Source organism: Bufo bufo, chromosome 2, assembly GCF_905171765.1.
Source record: "Bufo bufo chromosome 2, aBufBuf1.1, whole genome shotgun sequence".
Lineage (NCBI taxonomy): Eukaryota > Metazoa > Chordata > Amphibia > Anura > Bufonidae > Bufo > Bufo bufo.
Window position 1 is genome coordinate 787958369 of NC_053390.1, and position 24910 is coordinate 787983278.

At 46.0% G+C, this 24910-nt stretch overlaps 1 protein-coding gene across 1 annotated transcript in view; it reads right to left on the bottom strand.

The window, feature by feature from the left end:
• Positions 1-5238: 5238 nt before the first annotated feature.
• Positions 5239-24910, bottom strand: part of NAT8L (N-acetyltransferase 8 like) — a 49259-nt gene continuing 29587 nt past the window's right edge. Inside the window, exon 3 of the mRNA XM_040419216.1 lies at positions 5239-6783. Within this exon, the coding sequence (XP_040275150.1) occupies positions 6416-6783 (368 nt within the window). The 3' untranslated portion in view covers positions 5239-6415. The remainder of the gene's footprint in view (positions 6784-24910) is intronic.

The window sequence follows — 24910 nt, forward strand, 5'->3', positions numbered from 1 at the left end:
AGGGGCAGACTATTGATAATTTTGTACTAATGGTTACCCCCTAAACTTAAAACAAGTATTCACATTTTGAGCTTTTATACATTTCTGTATACATAAAATTCAAGACGGCCCTGAGAAAACCATGGAACAAGGGGAGCTTTACCTAAAAATGCCGCTGCGGTTTCGGAAGTGACATTTTGTACATAGTTAAGAGGAGAACCAAATATCTATGTTGAAGCCCCTTCAGGACGGTCTAAAAATGTGTTAAGAAAATATCTTATTTGTGCGTTGTATAACAAAGAAAAGCTTCAGTGCCGGAGTCCCCTCGATAACACTGCCTGTCCCTGTGCTCTGGCGACCCAGTATTATCATAGGGAAACTTATCATTAGTAATAAGTCAAAGCCCCCCGGGACTTGAATTTTATTTTCCTGGAAGACATTTAGCTAATTATCCAATTGGCTTTCTCAATTAGAATAACTTGTACAAGTAATCTCCTGCATTAAATACTGGTGACTCATGTTTCAGTCAGCCTTACCTGTTTATCATAATCAACTCAAGGTCAAGGACCTCATGGAGGTAAGAGGTTGGTTGAATTTGCATGACTGGAGATATGACGTGCGATTTAAGAGGTTTTCTAGGATTTCCATACTGATCAGTACCTCCCAAGAAAGGTGAAACACGTAGGATTCTTAGAAAGATGGATATAATGCACCTACTATGTCCCAACTTGGTCAGTAATGGACGTGATGGATTTATCTTGTTACATACCAAATATTATTCATTTAATTGTATATAATTAGAGTTGATATAATGGAAGAACATAGCTATATATTTTATTGATATGTATATTGGGCAATAGCGACATATACTGTATATTTACAATATGGCCGGGTATGGTCCATTGAATAGTGGCAGTGCTTGGTATCGCAGCTCAGCCCCATTCACTCAATATGACTGAGCTGTGGCTAGGTCACGCGACCCATGAACATGACATCACATGGCTTAGGAAGAGGCCTAAGCACTCACAGAGCGTTGTGGCCTCTTCATACAGCTGATCGTCGGGGGCGTTCGGAGTCAGATTCCTGCCGATCTCATATTGATGTCTTATACTGAGGATAGGCCATCCTGGAAAACCCCTTTAAACTGCCCGGGGAGAGAGGCAAGAACAGTATTGTAACCCCACCTAGTTTATTCACACCTCATAGCTTCAGATTATGCTGACTGAAGTATGAGTCACCGGTATTTAATGCTGGAGATTCTTTGTACAAGATCTTGTAACTGAAAAAGCATGTCAAATGACTAGAGAAATGTCTTCAAACAAGTCCAGTTGCTTTGAAAGAGAACCTGGGACCCAGCCATAGGGAGACTGATCACAAACCATCAGACAAAAGAGAGGACCTGACTGCTTGTTACGAGGCCCCGCGTCCCTCTGATATCACTGAACTGCCAGAGTACACAAAAGTAAGTTTTGTCATGGGGACACAGGCCAAAGATTTTTGCTTAAAGGGGCTTTAAAATAGATCTTCAGTAAGTTCCCCTTTAATACAACATTGGATTGACATCGACATTACAACATGTTTTTTATCCTTCTAACAATCTAGACGTATTGTAGAGCTGCATCAGAACGAAACATATCAATATTCTACAAACAGCCCACATATCCCCCGTAGAAAATGAGCTGAAATTCGGTACAGATGTAAGTGCTTATGGTAGGCGATATGTTACCAGTAACAACACACGCTGGCGGTGCCGCCAGTACGAGGAGAGGAAAAAAAGCAGAAAGGCACAAGCTGATTTCCCCACCTGTCTATTTATACTCGTCTGTGGCTAAAAGCGACAAGAAAATACTTTCCCCAATTTCTATACACTGTACAAAATCCCTAACATTACAGGACCCCCTGTACATTGTTATATTGTCATCAGGTGAGAATGTACATCATCTGCAATAGCATATACAATAATAGGCAGACATATATACAGAGTTAGTAAATATTACCGCACCCGCTGGCACATTTCAGCATGCAAGAATATTCCCTTAAAGGGGTTGTCCCACAAAAAAATTCTACAGTTTTCAAACCAGCATCTGGATCTGTAGTTGCTTGTAATTAAAAATGTATTATAGCTACTGAGATATTCAATTAAGTCTATCTGTATGGCGCCATCTGCTCTTTTTTCTAATTTCTCTGTCCTGCTCACTGAGACGGACGCACATGCTCAGTTGCATACTTCAACTGCCACCAGCTGCAGCAGAAAGGACACATCCCCTGAGCTGCCAGCTTGATATAAATCTAGCAGAGCAATGAATGGGAAGATCTCTGGATCCATGTGAGGTACAGGGCTGGTTCTAGCTTTGTTAGAAAGACTAGATTATGTATGTTTTTTTTTTATTTTTTTGCATTATTCATGGGATAACCCCTTTAATGTAATACAGTGATCTACTGCTGGCCTCACCACTTGAGTATCAAGTGAATGTAAGAACACGAGAGCAGGCACCTTAGCGCTCACTCAATGCATATTTTGTGTATATATATATATATATATCATTATACATAGGTAGACACACACTGGACTAGAAGAATATGAACCAGCAGAAGTTGTGTGGCTTGCAAAGCTCATACAATACTGACACTTATTCTGTACACGTGTGATTCATAGAAACTGTGTATATACAGGGATTTAAAAAAGGAAGAGTCCTATAACTAAACTTCTATTCTAGTGTATCATCAGAAAATGCATGCTGAGCAATGGTATAATGGTACAACCTATGGACTACAAGTCTCAGAATGCTGAGGCTGGTAGTCTTGCAGCAGCCTGAGAGCCATGGGTTGCAGACCATTCTTATATAGTGATGTGTATGAGCCTATATAAGATATAATATTGGCGCCTCAAGACATTATGTGACTGCGAGTGCCAGTTATGGGGGCTTTCACACTAAAGATAAAAGACAGAATGTGGACCCAATTGTGAAGAATGAATTTTTGATAATTTTTGAAAGCCATCCCTCATGCAAATGAGCCCATTAGGGATCCAGATCACACGGAGCTTAAATGGCGCCAGGTGTACCATCATATAAAATAATATGGTGGCCTGCGGAATTTTTCTAAAATTTACCGGTAAATTTTTCTTCAAGAATATGGTTGCACAGCACTACGAGGGCCATCACACGCACTGGGAAGCAGATTACATCCCTGTGCGATTATTTCATGTAAAAATGCTCATAAATGGGCCATGTGGTATGAGATCACGGAGGGCTCAGTTCATGAAGATGCACATGGGGGGGGGTGTACATATTAATAATCAGTATATATCACATCGGTTTTCTCAATTCTTTTTTATGTGTATCATTGAAACACAACCTCCCCTAGAAAAGTAGGATATCCCCCTCCAAAAAATGACGTTTCCCTTAATTAAATAAGTCTGAGCTGCAGTACCTGACACAGCCTATGGACAAGAGTGTCGCCGTATCTATAACTACTGGTGTAAAGAGTAGGGTGCAGACAGTGGGAGATTGTGTGCTTCACACCCCTACTGAGTACACCCATAAGCGACACGGAATATGTAAGGATCTGTTCGGGGAAAAACTGATAGTTTTGCAATCAAGATGAATGAGTTTTGTCTGCAATTGCATTCAGTGTTTCAGTTTTTTCCATCAGGATTGAATCCGTGAAGAAAAACTGAAGAATAACACTCAACATCTCCTAGCAATCGTCTGTAAAAACGCATTGCATCCAGAGGCATTGTGTCTTTCACGCAGGTCCCATCCATTTCTATAGGGCAAGGGTTGCGTGAAAAACGGACAATACAGAACACGCAGCTCAGCTTCCATTCACTTGATGGTAGCTGAGCTGGCGTCCCGAGCAGGGAACCCCAATGTCATCCATATGCCTTTCGAAGGCACAAGGACAGGGGTTGAATCTTGAGACCACCCATCTGATTCTATACATTCAGTGCATGGGGGCAATATGAAAGACGCCCTAGACCTGCATCTAAATACCCCTGGTGGCTTGTTGGCACCTACCACTATCACATGCCCCAGCAGACACCAACCCCTCCTTCCTTAAAGGGCTTCTGTCACCCCACTAAACCGTTTTTTTTTTTTTTGGTTTACTAATAATCCCTACACTGCGAGCTCTGCATACAGAAGTTAAATAATAATTTTCGTTCAGTAGAATTTGATAAAAAGCGATTTTTAAAATATGCAAATTACCTTGCTAACAGCAATTAGGGCGGCTACTTGCGGGCAGCAGCCGCATCCTCCGACCCTAATGATGCCCCCTCCGCATTGTGATTGACAGGGCCAGGGAACGGAATCGTTCTCTGCTGGCCCTGCCAGTTAGCATTCAAAATCTCGCGCCTGCGCCGCGGCCGTACGTATCTTCAATCTGCGCAGGCGCACTGAGAGACGGCCACTCGCTCGGCCGCTCCATCCTCAATGCGCCTGCGCCGATGACGTCACATCTACACCCGGCGCAGACGCATTGAGGAGCGAGCGGCCGCCTCTCAGTGCGCCTGCGCAGATTGAAGATAGGTACGGCCGCGGCGTAGGCGTGAGATTTTGAATGCTAACAGGCAGGGCCAGCAGAGAACGATTCCGTTCCCTGGCCCTGTCAATCACAATGCGGAGGGGGCGTCATTAGGGTCGGAGGATGCGGCTGCTACCAGCAAGTAGCCGCCCTACTTGCTAGTAGCAAGGTAATTTGCATATTTTAAAAATCGCTTTTTATCAAATTCTACTGAACGAAAATGATTATTTAACTTCTGTATGCAGAGCTCGCAGTGTAGGGATTATTAGTAAACCCAAAAAAAAAAAAAAAAACGGTTTAGTGGGCTGACAGAAGCCCTTTAAACCCTGAACTACGTATAGGGAATTCTCAATAGCAATTGATGCCTCAATTTTATGAACGTCTTCTGAGTGTCTACCGTCCCCTTCCTTATCTGCCGCCACGTGTCCTTCATTTACCTGATGTAGGAAACAAAATACGATTAGAATTCTATCAGCTAAAACCTCATGCACACGGCCCGAAGTATTTTGCAGTCTGCAGATCCGCAAAATACAGATACCGTCCGTGTTGCATCCGCATGCTTTTTGCAGATCCATTGACTCAGTTTAGACCTGTTGACTTCAAAGGGTTACACGGACCGCATCCGTATTTTGCAGATCCACGATTTGCAGACTGGACTTGAAGTCAAAGAATGCATTTTCTAAAAAAAAAAAAGTAACTAAAATGTAATCTTTTCTACGTACGTATCAATAGATATTTGTTTTTTTTTGCTATTTTTCTTTTAGAATCTACCCCCTTGACTCCCCCTATACATACTACATGCAAATCTACATTTCCCATTCATTTTATAAATACACTTCAAGACCGAAGAAGCTGCTGACTTGGACTCTACGTTTTTGGCGGGCACTGTACAGACGTACCAAGTACAGACGCATGCCAAATCTGCTTTGCATTGCTATTTGCATCGGACAAGTCAGAATTCTTACAGGGTGGACATTTACAAGAGAGGGTCTATATACAGGATATGGAGAAGGAGTTGATTGGTGTCTATACATTCCTTCCTTCGAGGAATTAATCCTCAGACGTCTCAAGGGTATGCAAAGAATGTGCAAATACGTCGCCAAGGTAATAATAGCTTCACTTGTGCTTCAACGACGTCTTCCATGAGCCAGAGAACGAGGGGACCATGGGGACCCTTCAATTCCCATATAGACGCTTGACCCCCAAGTCCTATCGTAACTAAACTAGAGATATAGAAGAGTTAATTATATACAGAATGCTATACAAATGGGCTCAGTTTGGATGGAACCGGCTGTCTGCTGGCTTTAAGGTGTATGACATCTACGAAAGGTCACAAAATCTGGATGCGCTTAAATCCATTCCGGTTTGGCAGAATTATTGGGCACATCCTAAGAAGGTGCAACCTCGGTGCCTCGTTGGCAGTGCTGTGTGTGTGCGTGTGCGTGCAGACGCTTCCTTTTCATGCATTGTATGTACCAAGCATCAGTATTCACATTGTCCAGAAAATAGGTTAACTGATAGATCCATCGATAGCGCCCTCTACTGGTGTAATGCATTGCATTCAAGTTGATTTCGCATCCCTATACCTGAAAGGTAAATCACGAATTTGACAAATTGTAAAAAATAGTACAATATTTCCACCAGGCCTCCGCTCCAGTTCCTGTGCTTATACAGACACAACCCCCTTAAGTAAGTTCCCTACCTAACCGATAGGCGACCTGACCTTGCTGCGTAAGTGAGGAAGACAATGGCTCAGCTTCCGTCTCACGGCATGCAAGGGGGAGAGCCTGTTGTACATTCGAGAACAAGAATCGGTGATATGAAGCAAATAAAAAAAAAATTGCGGTCAATGCAGGACTGGCTTAATAGAAAATGAATGCAGGAAGGGGAGAGGGGGCCAGGCAGAGTTCCTTTATTCTTCACGTAGCTGTAGACAGTAGCGGTGGTAGCGAAGCTGAAAGAACATTCTTTCCAGTAACGAATGTGTCATCCCCGGAACTGTGTGATGCTCCACAACACCCACATGCTTGAACCCTAAGGACTCGTACAGCTTGTGAGCTGCTATTTTCACAGCTGTGGTTCCGAGCACAATGGAAGAGTAGTGGTTTAACATGGCAAACTCCAAGACCCTACGGCCCAAGGCTTTGGCAATACCCTTCCCACGGTAGTTGGAATCTACCGACATCCGACGTAACTCAACGACATTGTCTTCTTCGTTGCCTCTAGCTGCCACTATTCCAACCACTTTTCCTTCTAGGACGGCCACCCAGAAGCAGGATCCTGCAAAACACAACCATAAGCGCATGGGTGAGCAATGGGAACAGTGTCTATAGAGAGGTTGAAATCCAGCCATGGTAATCATCTAAGGAGTATTTCCATTGTAAAGTTATGTTATATTACTAGGATATGAACTGGGACCCCCACTGTGACCCGCTCAGATTCTGAAAAGCATTGCTGCCCACCACGGTGCAGGGAACTGCAGCTAGCCTCGGTCACTTTCCTGGAGCTGTGCTGCAGTTTCCCTGCATCACAAGTGGCCAATGCACTTAAGGGGATTTTCTGAGTGCTTGATACTGATGTCCTATCTTGAGGATAAGTCATCAGTATCTGATCAGTGGGGTCCGACAACCGCCACTCCCATCAATCAGCAGTTTGAAGAGGCTGCGGCGCCTACTTGCAGCTTACCAAGCATGGCGCCGCAGCCATAGACCCTACAGGGAAATTTCCTGATAGGCCAATGCCCAGGGGGCTGACCGAGGCCTCCTCATGGCTGCTGGCCAGGTACTGTACACAATGACCTGAGGATCCTAGCATTAACTAATTTTAGGAGCAACAGGTACTTACAGTATGCACCTGGCCAACGGCCACAGGTGCCCTCTTGAACTCAACTGTATCACTATCCTCAGGATGACGATACAGTCGAATACTGTAACAGGGCGGCAGTATTTTGTGCTGCTCTGTGGTATTTGGTTCTGCTGGGACAGTATTTTATGCTGCACTACGGTATTGCTGTTGGACCTGCCTACTTGTGCTGCCCCGCCTTTTGTCAATTTGGGTCTGCCTACAACATGAGGTCACATTTAGGTTTTTCCAGCGCCTCTTTAAATTTCCAGTCCGACCCGGGTGCCGTCCATTGGATAGCAGATATGCTTGGCATTGTAGCCCATGCCCATTCATGGGACTGAGCTTCGCCTAGACCACGTGACCAATGAATGTGACATCATTGTCCTAGGAAGAGACTCTTTAAACAGCCGAGAGTCGGACCCCCACCAATCATATACTGATGACCTATCCTGAGTATTAAAGATGACCTTTCACTAGAATAGAAAATCTAAACTAAGTATACAGACATGGAGAGCGGCGCCCGGGGATCTCACTGCACTTACTATTATCCCTGGGCGCCGCTCCGTTCTCAGGCTATGCCCTCCGGTATCTTCGGTCACTAAGTTATGGTAGGCGGAGTATGCCCTTGTTCTGCTGTAGCGTTGGCCAATCGCAGCGCAGAGCTCACAGACTGGGAGGTTCTTTTCTCCCAGGCTGTGAGCTCTGCGCTGCGATTGGCCAGCGCTACAGCAGAACAAGGGCAGACTCCGCCTACCATAACTTAGTGACTGAAATCTCCGCCTACCATAACTTAGTGACCGAAGATACCGGAGGGCATAGCCTGAGAACGAAGCGGCGCCCGGGGATAATAGTAAGTGCAGTGAGATCCCCGGGCGCCGCCCTCCATGTCTGTATACTTAGTTTAGATTTTCTATTCTAGTGAAAGGTCCTCTTTAAACACTTGGAAAACCCCTTTAATTAGCTATTTGGCCCCTTCAGGTCGGTGGGAGTTTCCGATGTTCATCGCTCACCAATCATAAACTGATTTCATAACCTAGCAATGGTCATACTCCTGATGTGACGGCAATATCTCTTTGACTCAATGAAGCATACAGACTAACCAAATTTCACATACACCCTCATGAATCTGTGTTGTAAATCAGCACATGGAGTACTACCAGCCTGTAATACATCCCCGTAGGGACTCTGTGTGCCATCGAAGATTCATGACCATGGCATGAGCCCTTAGGTGGACACCACAGTATTATAAACTGATAGAATCCAGAGCGGTAGAAAGCCCCCAACTACAGAACCATAGGATTCAGATGTATGTTGTACAGTATGTAAACCCTCATGCATGCTGTTTGTCATTTGCTCGCTGATATCATAGCTAATGGTCAGGAATATTCAGCTTTGGGGTCATGGGCAGAACACACTTTGAGTACTAGAGAGCTTCCCTCCAGAGGTTAGCACCTTGCCCTAATTAGACCAAATGCCTGGAGAACCCCTTTAATGATAACATTCGACTGGCTGCAGCCACCACTAGAGGGAGTGCTGAAAGATTTATACATTGAAATCAATAAGACAGCATTATGCAGTGAGCTCCCCCTAGTGGTGTCTAGATACAGGCAGAATGTTACAAACAGCTGAATTAGCCAGAAGAAGATGCAGCTAATAAGGCAGCGACCAGGTTTCTCTGTCTCTCTTAATGCCGTAGTAACCAGATTTAGTTAGGATGCACATTTTTGTAACTGTAACTTTGTAATATGCACAATTTTATAAACTTTTGTCATCTCATGGCATGTTATTTTCCCGATTCAGGTATTCAAGTGGAGTTTAGGACCTAATAAACAGACTTTGGGATGTTTGTATTGGTTTTTCTATCATTAGAAAGCTTAATCTACTTTACTTTGTAATCACTTTTACAGCTCCAAACCCTTGAGAGTTAATCAGCACTAACTTACTTTCCTCAAGGAAATTAAAACCGGGCATTGCAGTGCAATTTACAGAAAGTGAGCGGACTGACATTATTTCCTTTTTTAGATACCATGCTCTAGTATCTGGAGAACAGGTAAGTGCATGAAGAAGAGTGTATACTATACAGTATGTATATACAAATGCACGTATTTACATTATATATAAGCGGAATGTATTTCAGCAGCTCAGACAGAGAGACGAGTCAGGATTGAGGGAAATCTGAATGGAGCAAAGTACAGAGATATTCTTAATGAAAACCTGATCCTGAATGCTCTGGACCTCAGACTGGGCCGAAGGTTCACCTTCCAACAAGACAATGACCCTAAGCACCCAGCCAAGACAGCACAGGAGTGGTTTAGGGACAACTCTGTGAATGTCCTTGAGGGGCCCACCCAGAACCCTGACTTGAACCCAATTGAGGATGAAAGAGACATGAAAATGGCTTTCCACCGATGTTCCCCATCCTACCTAACAGAGCTTGAGAGAATCTGAATAAAAGGATGGCCATAAAATCCCCAAATCCAGGTGTGCAGACCTTGTGACATCACCCAAGAAGACTGGAGGCTGCAATCACTGCCAAAGGGGCTTCAACTAAGTCCTGAGTAAGTCCTGTTCAATAAACTGGCAAAGACGTTGACCATTCTGTTTTCACTTTCTCATTATGGAGTACTGAGTACAGATTGATGGAGGAAAACTTTTTTATTTTTTTATTTTAACACAAGGCCCCCACATAACAAAAAATTCAAAAAAGTGAAAGGGTCTGAAGACTTTCCGAATGCACTGTACATGTAGTTATCTGCACAGAAATGGTCACAGGAAATTCTATCTACTGCAGCAAGGACTCCATCTACGCCATATACAGACTTGTTTCTGTCAGTTTCATATAGACAATAAGAAACACGATTGGACCAAATAAATAGCAATCATGATGGTTTTTAACTCTACTATCCAAATAATATATCAGCAGCCACTGCAGACAAAATGTCGTTACACACTGTCCAGTCAGAAGTGGAGCTGTGCGTATAATTACATAGACGACTCAAGAGTGCCAGAGAAGATGTGACCTCATACAGGAGAGTCCTTAGTGTAGGACCACCTTATATATGATGTCCATACGTCTTCATGAGACAACCCCTTTAAATAAATCCTCACGTGGCCTGTTGGGGGACCTTGAGGATAGGTTCGAGAGAAGCACTCCAGTATATGGCTGAGGTCAGTGGGAAGGACCAGAGAAGTAGAAGGGATAAGCGATGAACATCAGAGTGATCAATATGTCACCCAGTACCATGTAGAACTACAGCATGTATTTTTTAGTGATGTCACTGCAGCAACTAATGATTGGCTGATATGGTCAAATGACATGGGACCTCTGTGAAAGAGGATAGATTATGAAGTCTATCTTTTTAAAGTTTGTCGGAGTAGTTTACATAATGTCAACATATCAGCGTATATACATAGGTACTTAAAATGCGGAGCTCTCGCATATACCTAAATGACAGGAGTACTCCAAATGTGACCTCTTACTTTGCTATATGGTGTCCGTCTGCTACGTATTGTAATTAGATGTCTCTAATGTTCGGATGGTTATCTGTTAGTTTGCCGGTGATCTGAACATAAAATGTTCAGCAGCTGTTCGGTTTGCGGTCGCTGGTAAGTGGTCTCAGCAACCGAATATTGCTTAATATTGCGGTTAGACCCCCTTTCAACTGGTGTTGGTTTCCTAGCTCCTGCCACGAGGTAGTCACACGGCTTATTTCTTCGCGGCGTCTCACGTGATCCGACCAGAGAATGGTTTGCTGGTCGATGATGTCGTTTACCTGCGCCGATCGAAGTAGCGGAAATTGATGTAACAAAGCCGCGCCGGTGTATTCAACAGAAGCATCAGTAATAACGCACCAATAGGTCAGTCCACTGTAATGGTATTAGACCGCTGCCACCGCTTGGGGCTAAGGCTGATATCGTGCTCACCCTTTTTAGACTGGTTCCAGATGAGATGGTCAAGGAAAAGTCTTTTAAGAGAAAACGAAAGCAGAAGCAGAAATAACGCACCACTAGCTGGGTCAAATTCACACTAGTTCGCACTAGACGCGTTTCGGAACCGTAGTTCCTTCCTCAGTAGGCCAATGCTGCATTGCACATGTATATATGCTGATATGTTGACATGCAACTAGGATATGTGTAATATTATATTGGGTAAATAAATACATTTTAATAAATGCAAAAATACTGTGAGCGAGTCTGACTGTTTTTTTACGAATTTACTTGGTTTTCAGTTGGTAACTGAAAGACTGGGCTCCAGTAGGTTGCTGGTGCAGCTTCTCTACATTGTTAGTTTACATAATGGCTGTGCTTCTTTGTACTATCATAACTGTGAAGGAACTAGTGTTCTTTGGGCTTCCCTAAAGTATCTTTTAGGAGCTCAGCTTCTATCAGGCTCAGGAGCTCAGCTTCTATCAGGCTCAGGAGCTCAGCTTCTATCAGGCTCAGGAGCTCAGCTTCTATCAGGCTCAGGAGCTCAGCTTCTATCAGGCTCAGGAGCTCAGCTTCTATCAGGCTCAGGAGCTCAGCTTCTACCAGGCTCAGGAGCTCAGCTTCTACCAGGCTCAGGAGCTCAGCTTCTACCAGGCTCAGGAGCTCAGCTTCTATCAGGCTCAGGAGCTCAGCTTCTATCAGGCTCAGGAGCTCAGCTTCTATCAGGCTCAGGAGCTCAGCTTCTATCAGGCTCAGGAGCTCAGCTTCTATCAGGCTCAGGAGCTCAGCTTCTATCAGGCTCAGGAGCTCAACTTCTATCAGGCTCAGGAGCTCAGCTTCTATCAGGCTCAGGAGCTCAGCTTCTATCAGGCTCAGGAGCTCAGCTTCTATCAGGCTCAGGAGCTCAGCTTCTATCAGGCTCAGGAGCTCAGCTTCTATCAGGCTCAGGAGCTCAGCTTCTATCAGGCTCAGGAGCTCAGCTTCTATCAGGCTCAGGAGCTCAGCTAGCTCTGACCCCCCCCCCCCCCCCCACTTTCTTTCAGTCTCTGATACCAGGGATGGATCTTGCCTGACAACAGGCAAGTTAGGTTGAAATGGGGCCCTCTAGTGGCCATGACTTTACAGCTTTTTTTCAGGTGGACACAAGCATGTTTTTTAAATGAAGTGATTTAGAAATTTGCTAGTTACATAGTTCAGTATTAAATTAAATCAAATTGTGTGAAAGTACAGATACTCTTTCAGGCTTTTTGCAGATTATCATATTTTTCATCTGTGTGCTGCCCACATTTTTTGCTGATAGCACGCTGACCCATACATTTGTATATGGCCATGCACAAATCTGAATGGCCGTTTCGCAAATGACAAAACATCTCATATAAGTCTGCAGTGCAGGCGAGAATAGTACTTTCTATGGATCGGAATGAGAAAAATGCAGAATGCACACGGGAAATATCCGGGGTGTGCGGACAAATATATGGACACGGTCATGTGCATGAAACCTAAATGTGCAGGATGAGATTGTTAGGGATCGGAAAACAGGTTTAACCGTTCAGTCGCTATTGGGTTTTATACAGAGATAGATTACTAAGCATCAGGTCACTCCAGTCATATCACATAGGATACCTTGTAGCTCTAGCCCTATACAAAGTGGCTGCCCAGAGAAATAAACTTAACCAAATAATCTGAAATGAAGAGAGAAAAAGCTAGAATCCATGTCTAATTATATACTGTAGCAGGAGGTAACAACTGCTTGTTCCTGGTGATTAGACCTTACAGCAGAAGTGTCACCTGCTGTTCTGTCACCAGGTGAGAAGCATCATTCCCACCATTGTATTTCTAGACAGGCAGGAGCAGACAGTCAGAGGATTACCCGGAAGCTCCTGGGACTCTGGGTAAAGTCTGTAACAGGCCCCCAAATGTCTTCTTGGCTGCAAAGAGGCCTTTAAAAGGGTCGTCTGAGACTTTTCTACTGATGACCTATCCTCTGGATAGGTCATCAGTATCTGATCAGTGGGGGTCCGACACGTGGGACTCCTGCCTGAGTAGCGCCACAGACTTCTCTCAGATCACCAAGCACAGCGCCGCCCATTTGATAATGGCCACACTTGGTATCGCAGCTCAGCCCCATTCACTTCAACAGGGCTGAGCTATGCCAAAGCAATGTGACTAATGAACTAGGCTAAGCTGTGGGAAGGCCGCGGTGCTACTGTGAGCGGTGGTGCCTTCTCACACAGCTGATTGGTTGGGGTCCTGGGTGTCGGACCCCAGCTGATCAGATACTGATGACCTATTCAGAGGATAGTACAGTACAAACAATAGTACTATTCTTACGATTCAGAGGATAGGTCATCAGTATAAGGCCTCCTGCACACGAACGTGTGCGCCCCGTGGCCGTATTGCGGACCGCATTTGCGGATCCACAATACACGGGCACCGTTCCGTGTGCATTCCGCATCACAGATGCGGACCCATTCACTTCAGTGGGTCCGCAAATCCAGAGATGCGGAATGGTGCTGAACGGAAGCACAGAATGGAACCCTACGGAACCCTACGGAAGGAGTGCTTCCGTGGGGTTTCGTCCCGTACTTCCGTTCCGCAAAAAGATAGAACATGTCCTATCTTTTTGCGGAACGGCCGGATCGCGGACCCATTAAAGTGAATGGGTCCACGATCCGCTGTGGCTGCCCCACGGGGGGTGTTCGTGCATTGTGGCCCGCAATTTGCGGGCCGCAGCACGACCACGGGGCGCACGCGTTCGTGTGCAGGAGGCCTAAGGGCTCATGCACACGAACGTTTGCCGGCCGGGACTGTGCTGCGGACCGCAAATTGTGGTCCGCAATGCACGGGCACAGACCATAGGGCCACCGCATGCGGAATGCAGACCCATTCACTTGAATGGGGTCTGTGATCCACATCCGACGGTCCGCACCACAAAAAGTTGTGCCTCTGTTCCGCACCGATCTTATGGACCGGTGCCCGTGTATTGCGGACCCACTGTTTGCAGGCTGTGTGCATAAGCCTTAAAGGGTTTCTATCACTTCATATGACATAATTAGCTGTCAGACACTAGCGATCTGCTAGTGTCTGCTCTGGCCAACCATCCTACTATAATCACTTGTGGGGCAACAGTTTTGCTAAAAAACTAACTTTTATAAATATGCTAATGAGCCTCTAGGTGCTATGTGGGCGTCATTAGCACCTAGAGGCTCCGTCTACCTTCATACACAGCGGCCGCCCAGCACGTCCCTCCAGCCCGCCCATGTCCTCCTCCGTGTGACGCAGCGGCCGAATTCTCGCGCATGCGCCGTGCGCGGCTGTATTCGGCGCATTAGAGATGTCTGAGCTCGGAGCGGTCAGACATTCAATGCGCATGCGCGGAACAGCCGCGCATGCGCATTGAATGTCTGACCGCTCCGAGCTCAGACATCTCTAATGCGCCGAATACAGCCGCGCACGGCGCATGCGCGAGAATTCGGCCGCTGCGTCACACGGAGGAGGACATGGGCGAGCTGGAGGGACGTGCTGGGCGGCCGCTGTGTATGAAGGTAGACGGAGCCTCTAGGTGCTAATGACGCCCACATAGCACCTAGAGGCTCATTAGCATATTTATAAAAGTTAGTTTTTTAGCAAAACCGCTGCCCCACAAGTGATTATATTAGGATGGTTGGCCAGAGCAGACACTAGCAGATCGCTAGTGTCTGACAGCTAATTATGTCATATGAAGTGATAGAAACCCTTTAAGTCTTGGAAAACTCTTTAAAAGTTCATTGCCAGCCATGTTCTGTGTAAAAAGTTAAATGGTACTCGCTGGAGTGTTGCAGACCCTTCATTCTGCTGATTAGTGGGGGGAGGGGGGGGGAGGGTGTCAACGCCCCACCCATATAACATTAATGCCCTATACTAAGCCGCCCCGTCACCTGGTAAGAGTTTAAACCTGTCCCTCTCCATCAGTTGATGCCCCCCACCTGGATTATCTACCACTTTTTTGCCACTCTCCCTACTCCCCTTCACTCTTTTGAATTATTGGGACTGGAAGTCTTGGTGCCAAATATGCAAAGGTGGCCATGTTTAGCCAAGTGGGCAGTTCCACCATTCAGTGACCTTCATGCCAGGGACCACCCTCTTGACTAAACACAGCCACCTTTGCATATTGGGCAATGGAACTACAAGCCACAAAAATTTTACAACCCCCTTCCACGAATTATTGGCGTTAATAGTTTTGGTGGTCATGTTTAGCCAAGGGGGTGGCCCCCGGCACTCAGTGGTCAGAACATCAACAGTGAAGTTCTCCGAGTGCCTGGGAACACCCCCTTGGCTAAACATGGTCACCTATGCATATTGGGAATGAGGACTAGCAGCCATGATAATTCCCCACCCTTATACCTGAATTATTGGGACTGGTACTTCTGGTGACCAATATGCAAAGGTGGCCATGTTTAGCTAAGGGCTTTTCACTGCTCTAATACTCTTGCCATGAGTGCTAGGGACTCTAGAGCAGAGCCTCTAGGTGTAATGGCAACGCCCCCATTGCTCCTAAAGGCTCATTTGCATATATTAAAACATGATTTTTCTCAGCAATGAGGACACATATGAACATGGGACCAACACAGATGTCTTCAGCTGCCAAGTGCACATGTAACAGGTCAGCCAGTGTCATAGGTACAAAGCTGCTGACAGATGGTCTTTAAAGGGATATTCCAAGATTTTAAAATTGATAGTCCATCATCAGTATCTGATCAGCGGGGGTCTGATTCTAGGCATCCCTTGCTGATCAGGTTTTCCCAAGTAGCTCCTGTGCTAGAAATATACAACTCCATCCGTTATGTAGTGGATCGAACTGGTGACTCCTGCACTGGTCTTCATTCACTTCAATGGGCTGCAGTAACCATCACCATCCACTACACAATGGATGGCGCTGTGTAGTCCTGGTGCTGACTTCTGGAGCAGGGAACTACTCGGGAGCATCTAATCAGCAGGTGTGCGGGGTTTCGGACTCTCACCCATTGCATATATTACAATATTCTATTTCATAACCCAATTCTAGTGTTCTTCACCCCTTCTGTACATTTCCACTAGTAGATGTCAGAGCAGCCTGGTTAGATATGGTATACAATGTCATTGCTAGGTGTGCACATACAATAACCTCATTCAGCTCATGTATTCTCATGTCTTACGAGTGAACTCCGTGAACTCACAGTACGGCATTTATTAACCCCTTGTACACCACCGTCAGTCTGCATACTGTGTGGAAGTGCTAAGTGGGACATACAATGAAGGCAGCGTAAAAGACAGGGGCATCTTTTGGTATCGATCCGTGTTAGGCCCCTTTCACACAAGCAAGTTTTCCGGGCGGGTGCAATGCGTGAAGTGAACGCATAGCACCTGCACTGAATCCTGACCCATTCACTTCAATGGGTCCGTGTACATGAGCGTTGTTTTTCACGCATCAGTTCTGCGTTGCTTGAAAATCGTAGCATGTGCGGGTGTGATGTGTTTTCCACTGATGGTTGCTAAGAGATCTTGTTTGTAAACCTTCCGTTTTTTATCACGCGCGTGAAAAACGCACCAAAACGCATTACATCCGTGGGGAAAAAACTGAACTGAACGCAATCACAGACAAAACTGACTGAACTCGCTTGCAAAATGGTGCGAGTTTCACTGAACGCATCCGGACCTAATCCGTATCGTTCGTGTGAAAGAGGCCTTAGGGTGAATTCACACACATCAGAAATTTCTATCTATCTGAATGAGGCGTTAAGAGATCCATGTCCTTGCTGCAGAATTATGGCAATGTTATATGGCAGCAGGATGAAAGTAAATGTGGCCACACAAATCACCCGAATTCCAGACCTTCTGACTACGACTACAATCACTTTCATTGTGTTGCGATACTTGGCTGTGCAAAGTGTGTTGCTGCCAATGTTGCCGTGTAGCCCCAGCCTTCAGTTCTGTGCAGATTTCCTGGCGTATACCTCCTACAGAAGTATACCTCCTATTGATGCATTCTACTGTATGGAGGGGTGCACCACCAATGAGGCCAGGTGAGGCGATCGCCTAAGGCAGCACCAGGTAGGGGCAAGAGGGGGGCAGCAGCAGGGCCATGGGCAATGAGCACCTCCCTTGTGGCAAAGAGGTTAGGTTAATAAATTGGAATTGGGGGGGAGGGACGCCATTTCAGTTTTCGCCTCAGGCAGCAGAAAGGCTAGTTGCACCCCTGGGCATAAGTTGCCTATTAACTCCAAACTATGGTATACCTCTCACTATGTTATTTTCTTCGGATAGCCACTGTGTAGGAAAGTGCAGGCTGCTATGCTTTCCTATTCAGCTGAAAAGTCGTTCTGCGACACTTATCACCCTGTCAGAGGCCAAAAGGACACTCGTTTTTAGCCTCCCCAGTAGGGTGGCCATTTTATTCTTTGTGCGGTTCTTTTGTGTGGATTTCACTCTTTTCAATGCAAGGGTGAGATCTGCGGCAAAACCACATCAAATTCACACCAATATTTTCAAGTAACACATGCACTTTTTGGTGCGGAAAAACACAGAAATCCGCAGGGAAATTTGTGACAGCCCGCGAGCGAAAAAGATTCTGAGAGTAAGCAAGAAAGAGAGAGTGCGAGGCAGAGATATCATGTAGCTACTTGGAAATCATTGACAACCTGCTGTTGACAGATCTGTCATTACTACGTGACTCCACATACTATATGAACACCCAGTACTAGTATTAGATCACTTTTTGGATGTTCCTATGCCGTCTGTCCTAGTACAAGCCTCATCAGATCCATCCAAGAATTTAATTTTAAACTGCAGTGGAGGTTCAGTAAATTACAGAATACTAGGCGGCCATATACACTGCTTCTCCTTACTACTATACATCTGCATCACTCTGCGGACATGAGCTGATCACTGCAAAACGTGCTGAGTGAGATGCGTACCACAGGCATGTCACATACCAGAATCCAGGGCAAAAGGAGTACACAGTGATGTATGTGTAACGTTATGGTGGAAATGTAGACTATTATTTAGAGCAGACCTGGGCAAACTACGGCCCGCGGGCCGTATACGGCCCGGCGGACCTTTTAATCCGGCCCCCGGGCGGAGCCAGAGGCGTGCCAAGCAACGATACCCCTCCTCCGCGAATGAAGAGGACTTCCGACTCGGCGTGCTGCGTGTGGCATGGCGCGGTGGCAGGGAGGCAGCGTCAGCGGCAGTACTGTCTAGGTAAGACACAGCAGGGGGGGGGGGTGCCTCGTGCGAGCCGTACCCGGGACCCGGCCGGCCGCAATTATTCCCTTCTCTGTAACAGCGCAGCGCCCGCGGCTCTCATAGTATCGGCTGTGACTGTCTGACACTGACAGTCACAGAGCCGACAAGCATGAAGCTGCGGCCGCCTCCCCCTGTGCTGTGTGTAGTCAGTGTGACTAACACATGGCTGATCATCTCTGAGCATTACGTTTCTAAAGGCAAGGGGGGGGGGGGGGGGGGGGGTGTGTACTATTGTAAGGGGGGGGGGTGTTCTGTATATGATGGGGGGGCCGGGGGGGTGTTCTGTACACAAGGGGACAATGGCTGGATTCACAGGGGACAATGGCTGGATTCACAGGGGACAATGGCTGGATTCACATTGGACAATGGCTGGATTCACAGGGGGACAATGGCTGGATTCACAGGGGACAATGGCTGGATTCACATGGGGACAATGGCTGGATTCACAGGGGGACAATGGCTGGATTCACATGGGGACAATGGCTGGATTCACAGTGGGACAATTGCTGGATTCACAGGGGGACAATGGCTGGATTCACAGGGGGACAATGGCTGGATTCACAGGGGGACAATGGCTGGATTCACAGGGGACAATGGCTGGATTCACAGGGGACAATGGCTGGATTCACATTGGACAATGGCTGGATTCACAGGGGGACAATGGCTGGATTCACAGTGGGACAATTGCTGGATTCACAGGGGGACAATGGCTGGATTCACAGGGGGACAATGGCTGGATTCACAGGGGGACAATGGCTGGATTCACAGGGGGACAATGGCTGGATTCACAGGGGACAATGGCTGGATTCACATGGGGACAATGGCTGGATTCACAGTGGGACAATTGCTGGATTCACAGGGGGACAATGGCTGGATTCACAGGGGGACAATGGCTGGATTCACAGGGGGACAATGGCTGGATTCACAGGGGACAATGGCTGGATTCACAGGGGACAATGGCTGGATTCACAGGGGACAATGGCTGGATTCACAGGGGACAATGGCTGGATTCACAGGGGACAATGGCTGGATTCACATTGGACAATGGCTGGATTCACAGGGGGACAATGGCTGGATTCACAGGGGACAATGGCTGGATTCACATGGGGACAATGGCTGGATTCACAGGGGACAATGGCTGGATTCACATTGGACAATGGCTGGATTCACAGGGGGACAATGGCTGGATTCACAGGGGACAATGGCTGGATTCACATGGGGACAATGGCTGGATTCACAGGGGACAATGGCTGGATTCACATGGGGACAATGGCTGGATTCACAGGGGACAATGGCTGGATTCACAGGGGGACAATGGCTTTCACTAATATGAGTCACAAATAGTGAAAAATGTTCATTGTTTTGGGAAATTTTGTTTAATAAATTTAAATTTTTTTCTTGTAAGGCAACCTCACTTTTTCATTGTTTAACTATAACAAGTACTCGTACCAGTTGTCCAACAATGATATTTACTGCTTTTTATAAAGAAATACAATTGATTTTATGCAGTATTGAGTTTAGCCTTTTGGCCCGGCCCTCCAAAATATTTTCAGTTTCTCATGTGGCCCCATCGAAAAAATAATTGCCCACCCCTGATTTAGAGGGTAACTAAACAATTGCTAGAAAAAATGGTGGGACAGAAGCTCTGCTCAGAGCACTCAACTCTAGTGCTTTACCCATGGCATTATCATACAGTACTATATGTGTGATCTATAAAGGACCGGGAACATATGGAACTCCTCCAATGTATAAGACTGGGAACATCTGAACCTCCAGTGTAATCTATAAAGGACCGGAATGTACGGACCTCCTCTAACGTATAGGACCAAAATTAATGGACCTCCTCCAATATAATCTATAATGGACTGGGAACATATGGAAGTCCTCCAATGTATAAGACTGGAAACATATGAACCTCCAGTGTAATCTATTAAGGACCGGAATGTACGGACCTCCTCTAACGTATAGGACCAAAATATATGGGCCTCCTCCAATATAATCTATAAAGGACCAGAACATATGGACCTCCTTAAATGAATAGCTCCGGGATGTATGGACCTTCTCCATTGTGATCTATAAAGGACTGGAACGTATGGACCTACTCCCATGGTGTGGTCGCCATTAAAGGGCTTCTGTCACCCCACTAAACTGTTATTATTATTTTTTGGTTACTTATAATCCCTATACTGCGATTTATGCATTCATACTGTAATTAATCATTTTGCTTCAGCAGATTCTGCTAAAAACGTACTTTTAAAATATGCAAATTACCTTGCTACCAGCAAGTAGGGCGGCTACTTGCTGGTAGCAGCCGCATCCTCCTATCCTAAAGACGCCCCCTCCGCATGTTGATTGACAGGGCCAGCGGACGGGATCTCTCTCTGCTGGCCCTGTTTGCATTCAAAATCTGGCGCCTGCGCTGTACCTGTCTTCAGTCGGCGCAGGCGCACTGAGAGGTGGACGCTCGCTCGGCCGCTCCTTCCTCAATGCGCCTGCGCCGATGACGTCACATCTACACCCGGCGCAGGCGCATTGAGGATGGAGCGGCCGAGTGAGCGTCCTCCTCTCAGTGCGCCTGCGCCGACTGAAGACAGGTACAGCGCAGGCGCCAGATTTTGATTGCAAACAGGGCCAGCAGAGAAAGATCCCGTCCGCTGGCCCTGTCAATCAACATGCGGAGGGGGCGTCTTTAGGATAGGAGGATGCGGCTGCTACCAGCAAGTAGCCGCCCTACTTGCTGGTAGCAAGGTAATTTGCATATTTTAAAAGTATGTTTTTAACAGAATCTGCTGAAGCAAAATGATTAATTACAGTATGTATGCATAAATCGCAGTATAGGGATTATAAGTAACCAAAAAAATAAATACCAGTTTAGTGGGGTGACAGAAGCCCTTTAAGGTCACTCATCTATTAGACAGAGGGAAGAGCAGCTACACTTTGGAAGCCGGATACCCAGTTGTGTCATATAGCAGAGGAAACGTTCTGGAGGTCTAGCAGGTAGAGGTGTGAGGGTTCAGGTCTTTGTACCCCAGATGTCCCCCAGCATGTTTCACTAATAAATTAAGTTTTCCCTTTGTATAAGGAAAAGAATAATCTGCAATGTGCTAACATACTGTTCTGCTAGTAGGAATAGGATCTAGAGCCATGGGCAAATCCTTCCTGCTGCTTGTAGTGCTCCCTAACGGCAAACAACAGTATACATAATCCCACCATTTTGGATTCATAGCCTACTAGGTTTGGGCTCTAATTTGCAGACAGGCTCCCAGAACAACCAGGGGAATTCGATTTGCCTATGGTTTATCCCTCTAGCTTCAGAATCAGATCACTCCCATCACTATAAGGGAGGCAGAAGTAGTGGCGCCTCCTGGGCCCTATGCTAGGAGCCCTGGTGCAGATTTTACAGCACGCTGCTGTGGTATTATCTCCGTGCTGATCAGTCAAAAAGACTGAACTGAAGACATCCTGATGCTTCCTGAACAGATTGCTCTCCATTCAGGATGCATGGGGATAAAACTGATCAGTTCTTTTCCGGTATAGAGCCCCTAGGACGGAACTCAGTCCCGGAAAAGAATAACGCTAATGTGAAAGTACCTATAGTTATCTGCTTATTTTTCTTAAATCTTCAATCTTTCTCTTATCTTGGATGACATTTTGGGGCTCTGGAACCGATTACTCAAGTTACAATGGTTTCAACATACAATGGTCATCCTGGAACCAATTAATATTGTAACTTGAGGGATCGCTGTATATGATTTCTGCGCTTCTCGGTTTTGCAACAATGTATCAGCTGCAGGGTACATGGCGGAGGTTATGTTTCTCATCTCTGCAATTTGGTTACCAATTAACAGGCACAATGAAAGCAGTGACGTGAAATGCCTAACCAGCGTACAAGATTTCCGGGGCAGTTTTGGGCTTGGTTAACCCTCTAACTTTAAATCAGGATTCAAGATGAAAGGTTATAGGACTCTCTGCCTGGGGCGAAAGTATCACCTCTACCTGACTTCTAATTTTAGTGAATTAAACAGGAAATTGCGACCTGAGTATAAGAGGTACAAGGATTTACCATCTGCATTAAAGGGGTTTTCTGGGAGTAGAATATTGATGACTTATTCTGAGGAGAGGTCATCAATATCAGATTGGTGGGTGGGGGGGTCTGACTCCCGGCACTCCCGCTGATCAGCTGTATGCAGGCACCATGGGGCTGCGGTGGGTGCTGCAGACTCTTCCATGGTCACATGGACTATGTCCAGCTCAGTCCTATTCAAGTGCATGAGACTGGGCTGCAATACCAAGCACAGCCACTATGCAATGGACGGCACTGTGCTTGGTAAGCAGTGAGGAGGCCACAGCTAGTTTCACACAGGCGGCAGGGCAAACCGATCAGATATTGACAACTTAGGCTACTTTCACACTTGCGCTTTCCCTTTCCGCTATTGACATCCGTCATAGGATCTCAATAGTGGAGGGAAAACGCTTCCGTTTTGTCCCCATTCATTGTCAATGGGGACAAAACTGAACTGAGCGAAACGGAGTGCGCCAGAATGCATTCTGTTCCGTTTGGTTGCGCTCCCATCGCGGACAGAATAACGTTGCAAGCAGCGTTTTTCTGTCCGCGATGTGGTGCGGAGCAAGATGGATCCGTCCTGACACACAATCAGGGGCGTAGCGATAGGGGAAGCAGGGGAAGCGGCTGCTTTGGGGCCCTGACCCAGAAGGGGCCCATCCAGGAGGAGGAGGACTAACAGATTTTGTCAGGGCCCCCTCAACAGTATTACACAATGAAATGATATACAGTGACGGTATAGACAGTGTAGAAAACGGATGGAACAGCTGCCGGCCCTGGTCTGAGAGAGACATCTTTACTAGCCACAGGAATAGGGGCGGCATGAAAGGAAGGGGTTGCGAAAAAAATTACTGGAGGAGGGAGGCCACATTAAAAAATTTGCTGTGGGGCCCAGTCGTTTCTAGCTACGCCACTGCACACAATGTAAGTCAATGGGGACGGATCCGTTTTCTCTGACACTATCTGACTAAGAATGAGCGAATCGACTTCGGATGAAACATCCGAAGTCGATTCACATAAAACTTCTTTCTAATATTGTACGGAGCAGGAGCTCCGTACAGTATTAGAGTCCATTCACACGTCCGCATTTTCGTTCCGCTTTTTGCGGAACGGAATTGCGGACCCATTCATTTCTATAGGACCTGGAATTGCGGATCCGCACTTCCGGGTCCGCAATTCCGATCCCGAAAAATATAGAACATGTCCTATTCTTGTCCGCATTTGCGGACAAGAATAGGCATTTTCTATTAAGTGCTGGCGATGTGCGGACCGCAAAATGCGGAACGCACATCGCTGATGTCCGTTTTTTGCGGATCCACACACACGGACGTGTGAATGTAGCCTTAGAATGTATTGGCTCCGATGAGCCGAAGTTTTTGCTTCGCGAAGTCTTGCGAGACTTCGGGCAATAACTTCATAAATTAATTTGTACTGTAAAAAACCATTTCCCAAATTCGGGTTCGATTCCAAGTGGTACCTGCTCCTGCTCCGTACAGTATTAGAACGAAGTTTTATGCGAATCGACTTCGGATGTTTCATCCAAAGTTGATTCGTTCATCCCTATATCTGACACAATAGAAAGCAGATCCGTCCCCCGCGGACTTACAATGGAGTTCATGACGGATCCGTCTTGGCTATGTTAAAGATGATACAACCTGATCCATTCATAATAGACGCAGACGGTTGTATTATCATGACGGAAGCGTTTTTGCTGATCCATGACGGATCCAGCAAAAATGCTGGTGTGAAAGTAGCCTTTTTTTTGCGGATCCATTGTAACAATGCCTATCCTTGTCTGCAAAAAACGGACAAGAATAGGACACGTAAATATAATATACAGAATGGTTGTGCACACCTCATTTGGAGGGATTCATCCAACGTACTTGTATACAAGAGGTTCCTATAGTGTAGTGGTAATAAATTATTTTATTATACATATAATTAGAAAGAATATGAAAGTAAAAAACAATATCTGATGTATAAAACGGAGAGTGTCAGAGATATTCAACAATGGGGACCGTAGTAGATATCTCGGATAGTCTTCAAATAGCCATATAGCACCCTGATTGTTCAGGGAGATATATCTGTGCCGGAAAAGCATTCCATATGACAAAGCTCATCAAATAGATTAAGGTCCGACCATTAAACAAGGCTCATCAAATAGGTTAAAGCGCAAACATCAATCCATTTAAAATGCAGTTCATCCAGCAAACAATTCATCCTCAGTAGGACTACAATATAGGACTAAGTCCACCTGATAGAAAATCTGTTAAAAAAAAAGATCAGATCATCCACAATAAGGACCTTATA